Source organism: Lentinus tigrinus (genome assembly GCF_003813185.1).
Source record: "Lentinus tigrinus ALCF2SS1-7 unplaced genomic scaffold L226scaffold_1, whole genome shotgun sequence".
Lineage (NCBI taxonomy): Eukaryota > Fungi > Basidiomycota > Agaricomycetes > Polyporales > Polyporaceae > Lentinus > Lentinus tigrinus.
In genome coordinates this window covers 947,495-958,734 of record NW_027137910.1, presented here as the reverse complement: position 1 = coordinate 958,734, position 11,240 = coordinate 947,495, and the positions used below count along the sequence as shown (strand labels likewise).

At 58.3% G+C, this 11,240-nt stretch overlaps 4 protein-coding genes across 4 annotated transcripts; 2 read left to right on the top strand and 2 right to left on the bottom strand.

The window, feature by feature from the left end:
* Positions 1-63: 63 nt before the first annotated feature.
* L226DRAFT_497045 (uncharacterized protein) lies at positions 64-1,372 on the top strand. Its single transcript, XM_067677592.1, has 6 exons — positions 64-134; positions 184-265; positions 335-430; positions 486-574; positions 638-785; positions 841-1,372. The coding sequence occupies exons 1-6, from the start codon at positions 126-128 to the stop codon at positions 954-956; spliced, it is 540 nt and encodes a 179-aa protein (XP_067542456.1). The 5' UTR covers positions 64-125; the 3' UTR covers positions 957-1,372.
* Positions 1,373-1,762: 390 nt separating this feature from the next.
* Positions 1,763-5,078, bottom strand: L226DRAFT_497043 (uncharacterized protein; the record flags this gene model as incomplete). The annotated part of the gene is made up of 3 exons (XM_067677591.1): positions 1,763-3,903; positions 3,972-4,182; positions 4,458-5,078. 3 exons carry the CDS (start codon positions 5,076-5,078, stop codon positions 1,763-1,765), a joined length of 2,973 nt encoding a protein of 990 aa, XP_067542455.1.
* Positions 5,079-5,416: 338 nt separating this feature from the next.
* On the top strand, positions 5,417-8,849 carry L226DRAFT_528115 (aminoimidazole ribonucleotide synthetase). The gene is made up of 10 exons (XM_067679271.1): positions 5,417-5,703; positions 5,761-5,827; positions 5,875-6,162; positions 6,224-6,469; positions 6,524-6,675; positions 6,731-6,869; positions 6,921-7,101; positions 7,156-7,424; positions 7,487-7,690; positions 7,778-8,849. Exons 1-10 carry the CDS (start codon positions 5,503-5,505, stop codon positions 8,377-8,379), a joined length of 2,349 nt encoding a protein of 782 aa, XP_067542454.1. The 5' UTR covers positions 5,417-5,502; the 3' UTR covers positions 8,380-8,849.
* A 181-nt stretch (positions 8,850-9,030) lies between these two features.
* On the bottom strand, positions 9,031-11,217 carry L226DRAFT_541496 (uncharacterized protein; the record flags this gene model as incomplete). The annotated part of the gene is made up of 7 exons (XM_067682062.1): positions 9,031-9,144; positions 9,202-9,558; positions 9,610-9,772; positions 9,829-9,834; positions 9,859-10,888; positions 10,957-11,034; positions 11,121-11,217. The coding sequence occupies 7 exons, from the start codon at positions 11,215-11,217 to the stop codon at positions 9,031-9,033; spliced, it is 1,845 nt and encodes a 614-aa protein (XP_067542453.1).
* Positions 11,218-11,240: the final 23 nt, after the last annotated feature.

The window sequence follows — 11,240 nt, the reverse complement described above, 5'->3', positions numbered from 1 at the left end:
GCGACTCACGTGACCCTAATAAAGGAGCAGGCGATGGGCGCTACTGACCTTGACTAACCTTGCACGCGCCGCGTTTATACCAGCCACCCCATCCCACAGACTACGACCCCCGACGACTAGCCAAGATGATCAAGGTATGCATACACAGTGCTAAACAGAAGCGGTCCTACGACGTTCTTCCAGATTTGGAGTATGAAGAAGAATGAGGACCAGGCGGCGAAGAAGAAGCCCAAGACGAGTGCCGCTCAGATTCGCGTACAGAAAGGTGCGTGTTGTTGTCCTACCTCTTCCCCAGAGATATACAGCTGAGGACGGTGCTCCTGTATGCGTGCAGATCTCACTGAGCTGGACCTGCCATCAACGATGAAGACCCACTTCCCAGATCCCGCTGATCTCCTTAACTTCACGCTCACTATCACGCCCGATGAGGGTACGTATGTCCGTCAGAGATCTTCGGATTCGTTCGTCCTTACGTCGTTTCCAAGGCATGTACAAGGGTGGCTCGTTTCTGTTCACGTTCAAGATCAACGCCAACTACCCCCATGAACCTCCAAAGGTCAAGTGCGAGCAGAAGGTGCGTGTAGCCATCTCTACGACTTGTAGAATCTATTTTGACACCGTAAGGACCCCCTCCAAGATCTACCACCCGAACGTTGACCTGGCTGGTAACGTTTGCTTGAACATTCTCCGAGAGGACTGGAAGCCAGTGCTGAACTTGAACTCGGTCATGGTCGGCTTGCAATATCTCTTCCTGGAGCCAAACGCGGACGATCCACTGAACAAGGGTGAGCTTGATTCATCGGTTACGCGTATCTGTGGCTCACGATGCCTTGAATGCAGAGGCGGCGGAGGAGCTGAAGCGCAACCGCGAGCAGTTCATCTACAACGTGAAGTCCTCGATGCGCGGTGGCACAATCAAGGGGGAAAAGTATGACATTGTGATCAAGGAACAGTAAGCTCTTCAGGATATCTCGTTTCCTCGAGCTGCGCCACTGTTCCCTGGCCGCGTTGCCTCCTCGTGGTACATTTCTGCGCAAGATACATCCGGTGTGGGGAAGACGGTAGACTAGACGTGTACTATTCTGTTGTGACTTGTATCTGGAGCCCTGCACATCTGTTTGCACCTTTCGACGTGTTTTCTACGCTACATAATTGCTGTCCCTTCCTCGTAGTCCATCTCTGTGCCCATCGCGCTGCAAGATCGGGTCACGTGCACCGCGCGTAAAGTCGCACTCGAGTTCGAACAGATTCGGTACTTTTGTGCTTATGCATGTAGTCTACAAAAAGAAACAGTGCCATCGGGAATACGGGGACGCACCGCGCAACGGCCAGAGAGGTCCAAATGTTCTTCCGAAGGATTAGTATGAATGTCAACACGTGTCGTACAAACGATAGCAATAGTCCGGATAAGATTAAAGCAGGTTCGTGAGGTGCAGGATGAGGTAGCACGAGGGAGTGAGGAAGTCGGATATAAGGGAATGAATAAAGACTAACGAAGATTGAACGGACCCAGAGTCAACGGGAAATCCGCGGGCACCCCAAAAAAACCAAAAGGAAAGCGGACAAGCAAGTACATCCAGCATGGATCGACACATAGTGTCATCATGTAAGTAGCAGGTAAGTACGAGGAGACTGGGATTGGTCTATGTGATGCGCAAGACGAAAGCGAGTGTCTTTGAATGTTAGTATGCAAGTAATACGTACGGCATGTGTAATTGATAAGTGCGATGGTATCAGGATTATGTTGGGTGCGTTATGTTCGTCAGTGCGTGGAGTTCGTCATGCCCCCGTACTGCGTCCAGCTGTTCCGGGAGCCGTCTCCTGCTGCGTCTGCCAGCGACGCCGGTAGAGGTGCAGGCTGGTACGACGAGAGGCGAGGCGGTTCGGGAAGGGGGTTCGCTAGCGACATAGGCAGGGGAGAGCGCTGGTACGCCGACAGTCGCGGAGGGTTAGGAAGGGGGTTGTTCGCCAGAGGGTGGGCGTCAGGAGATCCGTAGCCCGAGTGCCTGTAGTACTGCTGCGCGGGAGACGCCATGGGGTTCTGAGGCGGTGGGGACGCGAACTGGGCGTAAGAAGCGTGGCCCTCCGCGCCCTGGTACACGACGTAGGTGTGGCTGGAGCCATGCATCTGCTGAGCGGCAGCGGCAGCAAGAGGCATGTTGGACGCCTTCTGCATCTCCGCGACCGCAGCGACGCTCGGGATGGAGTGGATGCGCTGCAGCTCCGTGCTAATGAACGTCGACGGGCGAGAGTCGCTCCCGATCGTAGCCGGGGTGGACACCATGGGCATGCCATCGGGACCATAGGCCATGCTGCGGGCTTTCCACAATCGCTCCATCTCCCACGCATCCTTGGCCTTCACAGACGAGAGGTCCGCAGCACTGTGCAGCTCAGAGTTAGGCCGAGTTGTAGCACTCGCGGACAAATGCCGCTCACGCGTCTGCTGCTGTGCGAGCGTCGCGCCAGTAGAGGTGCTGCTGCTCGCCCTCTTCGACGCCCGGCTGTCCTCCACGTCGCCTGTCTTCTTCGTACTGCGACGCGGCGCAATCGGCGTTTGTGTCGACCGCACGGAGTTAATCGAAGGCGCCTTCTCGCGGCCGCTCGTCGATGGGTGCCTCTTGTGGCGCGGGTCACTTTCCTCGGCACTACTGCTGTGTTCCCTGCGGCGCCGGCTCTCCTCACGGTGCACCGGCTCGCGTTCAGGCGATTTGGTCCTCGCCTTTTCCTTGTCCTTTGTGAGCTTGGACTTCTTCGGAGTGAGCACCTCGGCAGGCGTCTCCACGATCTCCCACTGCTCGCCCATTCCCATGATAACTTCGGTAGCTTGCTTGATCGTACCGGACGGGCTGCGGACGAGCTTGAACGTCTCCGTCTGCCTCGTGGACTTGGAGCGAGACGCGCCATCCTTGGACTTGGTGGGAGAGCGGTCCACGCGTTTGCTGGGCGACTGAGGGCTGTCCTGAGGCACGCTCGCGGTCGGCGGAATCATGAGCGGAGCAGCGTATGGGGTAGGAGGGTTAACGAAAAGTGAAGCACGCGCGAGAGCGACGTCCTCTGGGGGTGGCAGGGGGGTCACGGTCGAGGCAGGAGACGCTGACTTCGCTAGAGCATCCTGGAGGTGCGGGGGCGAGGAGGGAGGGCCGATGGTGGAAGCGGCAGACGAGTACTCCGCCTCTATCACGGTCTGCAGCATGGGGGTAGGGGTGGGAGGTGGCAACTCGGGTAGAGGCGGTGAAGACGGCGGCGCGGGCGGTCGCACTGGAGGATCTGACAACTGTACGGAGAACCGCGGGCGAACGGAGTCCATCTGCATGGGCGAGTCCGTCCTAGGTATATCCGGAAGAGGCAACTCCTCCTTGAACTGATGCACCGGAGAGACCTCTTCGTAGACGTATGTTGTAGGGGGAAGCGACGCTGGTGCTTCGACCGGGGTGTCGTCACTCGAGTTGGGATCGTCGGGATTGGTGATTGTAAGTCTGCCAGACGTCTGTATCTCGTGAACTGATGCTGTGTCGACAGAACGGTGACTTGCGGTGTCATGATTGGCATGGTCGAATGACTCCCTCTGGACGGCTTCTATGGAGGGAGCGGGAACACGCCTAGGAGGCTCCGGAGATTTCGACAGATGAGAGGAAGCGCGTTGGTGGGGTTCCGGAGATTGAGGACTCGTCGGCGTATGCGCAGGGCTAGGCTGCAGGTTACCGCCAACATGCGCCCATTCCGTCCCATAGCCGTTCTGCACAACGGGCCTCTCCGGCTTGCGGAGGACACTAAACCGCTTGACAAGTCGGCCGAGGATACTACCACGCTTCGGCTTCTGCATGGAAGAAGCCTGAAGAGAAGGGAGAGATGTCATCGAGGGACCCACAGTCGACTGCCGCCGTAAGGGATCCTGATGCGCACCTAATAGACAGCAGGAAGTCAACGAAAACGTAGTGGTAACATTGAGAAGAAATGCTTACCGTCTGGACCGAATAGGCCATTGAATGGTTTTCGTCGCTTGCTCAGTTTACGAGGCAACTGTATCTGAGCAGGGTCCAAGACATGCAGGTGGACTGCGGATGTTGATTGCGACAGTGGCGAGGGCGCCATTGTCCTGTGGCGCGTGCCGTGATTCATACTCGCGCGTCGGGCCCGATTGTTGTAGTAGTTTGGGCTGGTAGGGCCAGGACTCATGGGACTCTGTATCACAAATTCGCCAGTAAGAATCGCATCCTGCAACAGATGACAGGGAAGGCAGCATTTCCGACGGGCCAATTGGCGCAAAGTCACCCCGCGAGGCTACTTTTCGACTGCCCCTACTCCAGTTTCAAACGAGAGGCGACCTGACACGTCGGTGCGTCTTTGAAAACACTCAAGGCATCCACGCGCAGCCAACTTCCACTCGACTTTGCGCCCATCTTAAACGTGGGAATCCCTGTCATGACAGAAGTAATTTCACTCACCTCTGGCTCTACCTTCTCGTCGTATGGAGACGGGGAGTGGCTGAGACTGATCGGACTGTATGGGTCCGCACCGTCTGAGATGTCTACATTGTCGTGGGTATTCTGAGACACCTTGCGGCTCCTTGGCTTGAATGGCTCCTGGATACGGATCTGCGACGAGGATGGGGTAGGCAAAGGGGAACCGGATGGTGTTCTGCTCGGCCCTGCCATACGCGATGGGTCTTGAGCGCGCTCAGGTGCCGACGCCATGGGTGGGAATGAAGGAGAGAAGACAGAAGGGGGTCGCCCATCTCTAGTCGGTGGGAGGAGGTGATGGTTGCGGTACCAGCGAGGACCGGAGGGATTGTGCAGTGGGTACTTTACCCGGAACTGGGCAGCAGAGGCAGTCGCGGACTCGACCTCGCGATGGTACCATGTGGGGAGCTCGTTGAGAGGATCTGGAATAATGGATATGGCGAAGGGATTGAAGAGCGGTCGCGCGGTATCCTGTTCCTTCTCCTGTACCTCCAAGCTGGCACTCCTTGCGCTGTACTGGCCCTTGTGCTTGGCATTGCGGTCTTCTGGGTGCTTCTTGCTCGCCTTTCGGGTCAAGAAGCTCTTGCTACGAGCCTGTTTGCGATTAGATGCTTCCATGGCGCGAGACGGGGGGCGGGGTGGTCTGAATGCGTCGCGAGAGCTGAGACGATGGGATAGTTAGCGGCTAGAAGTGGCCGCTCGAGCGCCGGACCTCGCGGTTCACTGATCCTGATGAGTAGGGAGGTGGGGAATCGGGAATTAGAGGACTAGAAGCGTGCTGGCATGGAGGAAGGAGAGACGGAAGAAACGAGCGGCGGAAGCCTGTGGACAAGGACTCGAGACGGCGGAGAGACCACGTTCCCTGCACTGTGTGAGCGCGCGACCGCCCAGCGCCGGCGTCTGCGCGTCCATCTGGCCCGGTTTCCGGGGGTCTGCGCTGCCTAGGCCACCCAGATCGACAAGCAAAACAGCATCCCATCTTTCTCTCGTATCCTCCGTCCAGGTCTCGCCTCGTCCGCCTTGTTTCTCGCTCGTTGGCCCCATGACCGCGCTCAACGTTCTCGTCATCGGTAGCGGTGGGCGCGAGCACGCGCTGGCTTGGAAGCTGTCTCAGTCCCAGCTCGTCCGCAAGATCTTCGTCTGTCCAGGAAATGGCGGGACGTCTCTCGAAGCGAAAACTGAGAATGTCGACATCTCGCCCTCCGACTTCCCCGCGCTCGTGAACTTTGCACTCAAAAACGAGGTACGACACCTTCGCGCGTCGAGGAGCTCGCCACAGAAATTTTTGCGCTTCCTCTAGGTCTCTCTCGTCCTCCCTGGTCCGGAGCAGCCTCTGGTAGATGGTGTCGAGACGTACTTCCGCAAAGGTACAGTGCATCACTCTTGTGACCTATCGCTCTGACGCCCCGGAAAGTGGGAATCCCCGTGTTTGGACCGTCTGCTCTGGCTGCGCGCATGGAGGGATCAAAGGCGTTCTCCAAGGCGTTCATGGACCGCCACAACATCCCGACCGCCAAGTTCAAGGTCTTCCAGGCACACGAGGTTGATCACGCGATTCAATACGTTCGCAACTGCGGCTTCAAGGTCGTACTGAAAGCAAGCGGCCTCGCTGCCGGCAAAGGAGTGCTTCTGCCCGAGACCGTGGAGGAGGCAATCGCGGGCCTCAAGGAGATCATGGTTGACAATGTCTTCGGATCGGCAGGTCGGCGACCAGCAATCCCATGTGTATATACGTCATTGAGAATTTATCTCTTTTCTCTCAGGCAGCGAGGTCGTTGTCGAGGAGCTCTTGACCGGGCCTGAAGTGTCCGTCCTCGCGTTCTCCGATGGCTACACGATCACTCCTCTCCCTGCCGCGCAGGACCATAAACGAATCGGAGAGGGCGATACTGGACCGAACACGGGTGGTATGGGTGTCTACGCGCCGGCACCGGTTGCAACTCCTGAGGTCATGGATCGCATTGTGAAGGAAGTCCTCCAGCCTACCATCAGTGGTATGAGGAAAGAGGGTACGTAACTCCGCCCGCTCACCCGTGAATGGTGTGTCAGACACGCTTGACCAGGATTCCCATTCGTCGGCATGTTGTTCACTGGATTGATGGTTACTGCTGACGGGCCGAAGGTCCTCGAATATAACGTCAGGTTTGGTGACCCCGAGACGGAGGCTCTCGTCCTCTTGCTCGATCCTCAGACGGACCTGGCGGCCGTTCTCCTCGTACGCTCTCCACCTTCGGGCGCCGGATCATTTACTCACCGGTACAACGTCATAGGCGTGTGCGGAGCGGCGACTCGACTCCGTGGAAGTGAAGGTTCGCCCAGGCTTTGGCGTGTCCGTTGTTCTCGCGTCCCAGGGATACCCGGGCGCTTACACCAAGGGAAAAGAGATCACGGTCGGGCAACTACCAGCAGGTTAGTTGCGTGGACTGTTGCCATAGCATAATATACTAACGACTCGCATAGACGTCGTAGCATTCCATGCAGGCACATCTACGGTGGATGGCAAAACGGTGACGTCGGGCGGCCGGGTCCTTTGTGTTTCCGCTTACGCACCAACAATTCGTGAAGCCCTGGACGTCGCGTATGCGGGTGTCTCGAACATAACGTTCGAGGGCAAGATCTTCCGCCGCGACATTGCACACAGGTGAGACGAATGAACTTCCGGTAACGACTCGATCATTTACCAATTCTATACCAGGGCGTTGTCCGCCCCGGCCGAGACCACTCAGGGCTTAACCTATGCCCAGGCAGGTGTCTCTGTCGATGCTGGAAATGCATTGGTGGAGGCAATCAAGCCCTATGTCCGCGCCACACGCCGTTCCGGTGCTGATGCAGAGATTGGCGGATTCGGCGGCGTGTTCGACCTGAAGGCCACCGGGTACAAGGACCCCGTACTGGTCAGCGGGACGGACGGCGTCGGCACGAAGTTGCGTATTGCGATGGATGTAGGCATCCACGACTTCGTCGGTACGTCATCAACCCGAAGCCGCCGCTCGTTCGCAGAAGCTGATTTTTTTTCACAATCGCAGGCATCGATCTTGTCGCGATGTCGGTCAATGACCTGCTCGTGCAGGGCGCAGAGCCGTTGTACTTCCTTGATTACTTCGCTTGCAGCAAGCTCGATGTCCAGACCGCTTCGCGCGTCATCAAGGGCATCGCGGATGGATGCGTGCAGGCTGGATGTGCCCTTATTGGCGGGGAGACAGCCGAGATGCCCAGCATGTATCATGGAGGTGCGTAACGATTCTGTCTAGTGGGAAAGTTCCTTTTCCCGACTATAACCTCGACGTACACACTTCGTTGCTCTAACCTCCCGACAGATGACTACGATCTTGCTGGCTTCGCCGTCGGTGCCGTGGAGCGCGACCTGATTCTCCCGCAACCCAACATTGCGCCGGGCGATGTCATCCTCGGCCTCCCCTCCTCCGGGGTGCACTCCAACGGCTTCTCGCTCGTACGCAAGGTCGTCGCCCGCTCAGGGCTCTCATACGCCGACCCCTGCCCCTGGGACTCCTCCGTCACGCTCGGGCGCGCCCTCCTCGAGCCGACGCGCATCTACATCAAAAGCGTGCTCCCCGCAGCGCAGGCTGGGCTGCTCAAGGGCATGTCGCACATCACTGGGGGCGGGTTCGTCGAGAACATTCCGCGCGTCCTGCCAAAGGGCCTGGGGTGCTTTATCGATGCATCAACGTGGGAGCTGCCCCCGGTCTTCCGCTTCCTGATGCAGCACGGGAGCGTCGCACCGCTCGAGATGGCGCGGACGTTCAACAACGGCTTGGGGATGGTCCTCGTCGTGGCCCCGGACGCCGTCGATCGTGCGGTCGATGCGCTGCAGCGCGCGGGCGAGAAGAACGTGTACAAGATCGGGGAGGTCACCGCCCAGCCTGGGGTCGAGATGCGGAACCTGAGCGCGTGGAGTTAAGTAGGGAGTTGGGCGGGGGAAGATCTTCTGCGGATTGCGGATGCCAGAGGTTCCAAAAGGGTGGGTCAGCTGCCACAAGAAGTCGGGGCCAACAGGGTTCCGGCGGAGCAGTGCGCGATGCCAAAACTCAAATGTTCTTGAACTGTATCGATATTAGTAGAGCTAGCAAGAGCAGCGTCTGGGGACGGCGACGCGTCAACAGCCGGGGTGTAAGGTACTTGAGGCGCGAGAAGTATAGCTACGACATAGGGTGATGCTACTACGATAGGCAGATCGGTGTCAAAATACTACGTGCTTTTGTGCATGGGACAACATGAAAAACGTGAACGAACGATAAACAAGACGACGTGTGACATCTAAATATGGATGGGAGAACACGATGTACTGAGTCGAGTGTGCAAAATGGATGGATGGATGGATAGATGATAGATAGTGTGTACGCAGGTGGCGGAGTGGTGGGTCCCAGATGCATGCATATATGATAGTGTCGTGACAGCTGTAGGATCAAGTCCTCACGCTATGTATGGACAAGCAAGAGAGCCGGAGAGAATACAGAATACACGAGAGCCCGATGAGAGACGGGAAAACAATCGAGAGATCGACAGGCAAAGTCACAGCGTATAGCACGAGCCGCGGACGGAGTAGTCCATTTTAGGCGGAGACGGACACCTCTTTCGGGACGTCGGGAACAGCGGTAGCCGCAGCGGCGAAAGAGAGAGGGAGCTTGCTGGTAGGCTGCTCGGGCATGACACCGTTAACCTCCGACTGAATGATGGTGTAAATTTTCAGATCACAAGGCCGTACGATCGTCGAACTACGCACCTTTGGCGCCGGTGCTGACACAAGCTGGTCAGGAGTGTTGCCTCGAGTCTGCGAGTCCTTACGTGGAGCAGGGGCCTGCAGAACCTGGGCGGCAGTGGGGCCAGAATAGCCTGGGGTGGTCGTACCATTCGAGCTCGCGCGCGAAGAGGGGACGCCGCCGAGAACAGGGAACTCGTCCGCGTTCGGAACGCGTTGAGGCTTCTGCGGACCGAACCGCCTGTCCTGTCGGGGACCGTTGGCGAAGCCATTGGGCTTGAAGGGCATACGGCCTTTCTGGCCAGGCTCCGCCGACTGCGAGCGGCTAGAATCCGTCGTACTCGTGCCAGTTCCATTGCGGCTGTGCGCCGGTACCTTTCCCTACACATTAACCTCAGTATTCCAACCTCGGAGGCGTCATACGCGACGTACCTCCTGCGGCGTCGTCGTCATAGCGGCAAACTTCTCCTCCAGCGTGGCCATCCCGTTAGCGTGGAAGGGAGGGCGTGGCCTGTGACCTCCCCGCGCGGAAAAATGCGACGTATGGTGGTTCCCCGAACCATCGGGGAGAACGTGGGGGAAGCGGCAGTCATCGCTAAATACCGGATATGAGCGCCGAGGAATATCTAGCGGAAACGCGAAAGAACATACCCATTCCTGCAACGCCCTGACGGGAAGAACAAGCATGGAGGCTTGCCTCCACGACCACCGAAGGAAGGCCTGCGAGCGCTGCCTCGGCGGTGGTGGTTCATTTCCCTAGGGATCGGTCCGGGCCCATAGCCATCCGCCTGCGGGTGGCCATGCACGGGCGACTTCGGGGAAATTACATCCGCAAGTTCGCCGTTGGGAAGCATGGGCGGTGGCGCGTACTGAGGCATGACGTACGGATGCGGGATGCCTTGCGCGTTGGGTGAGATGGGTGTGTACATGACAGATGGAGGGGGCGGCTGCGCGGACGTCGGGCTGGTCTGGAGAGGGGGAAGAGGAGGAACAGAGACGGGAATCGGTACGGGTGCTGGGTGGCCGTATGTCGGGGATACGGGGGAGACCATACCGTACGGGACGGGTGGCTGGCCAGCGGAGGGACTGAAGGGCCCTTGTACGGGCGACATCACTTCCGATCCTGACCTTGTATGAGCCATCGGTGGAGGTGGTGACATGACAGGTGCGCCGTTGGGGGAGGCATACGAGCCGGGTGGTACCGGGTAGTAGGCGGGCGGGTACGCTGCGGGGTTCATGGGGTCGTAAGGAGCGGGGTATTGCGTAGGTGGAGGGAGCGGCCCCTGCATGTACGGGCTCTGTGGATGAGCGAACATGCACGAGGAGCCGTAGCGGCAGGCAGGGTAGTATCGGCAAGGAATCATGCGGGCTATGTCCGGTGGAGGAAGGTTCCCCAGTCCAGAAGGGTTTTGGTCGGTCGGCATGTGGGGAGGAGGAACATAGTAAGGCACTGTACCGTCAGGCATCATAGGTGGAGGTACAGGCATCGGAGGGTAATAGTAGGCGCCGGGTGGGGGAGGGTAGTACCCGTTCGCGGCCGGATCGACGTGGTTGCCGTCCACCGCTTGCTCCTGAGTATACGCAGCCTCAGGTTGCTGCGCGGGAGGCTGGTCCATCTTTCCCTTGGCTGCAGAGAGTAAACCGTGAACGACCGGGTCAGAGGTGTATGACTCCGGAGGACCCTGGCTGGAAGCGTTCGTGGGATCCGCCCCTGCGGGGATTGCCACAGGATTAATCCGAGCGCACATAGAACGGCGGTATAGAAAGCAAGCCACGTACCCTTGTCCAGGAGGATGCGTACGACCTCTACGTGTCCGTTCTTCACAGCCTCGATGAGGGGAGTAACGCCGGTATGATCTTATGACGAGACGTGTCAAGTGAATATGCAGATCGCGGACGCGGACGCGCGCAGAAAAATGGGAACACAGTGGAAAGTAACTCACCCTTGACCTCGATGTCAACCGGGGTGGTCTCCTTCAGAAGTTCGGCTACGTTCTCGAGATCACCCTCGGAGCAAGCCTTCCAGAGCGGGGAGACCATGGTGTGCGTTCGCGCGTTTGGGC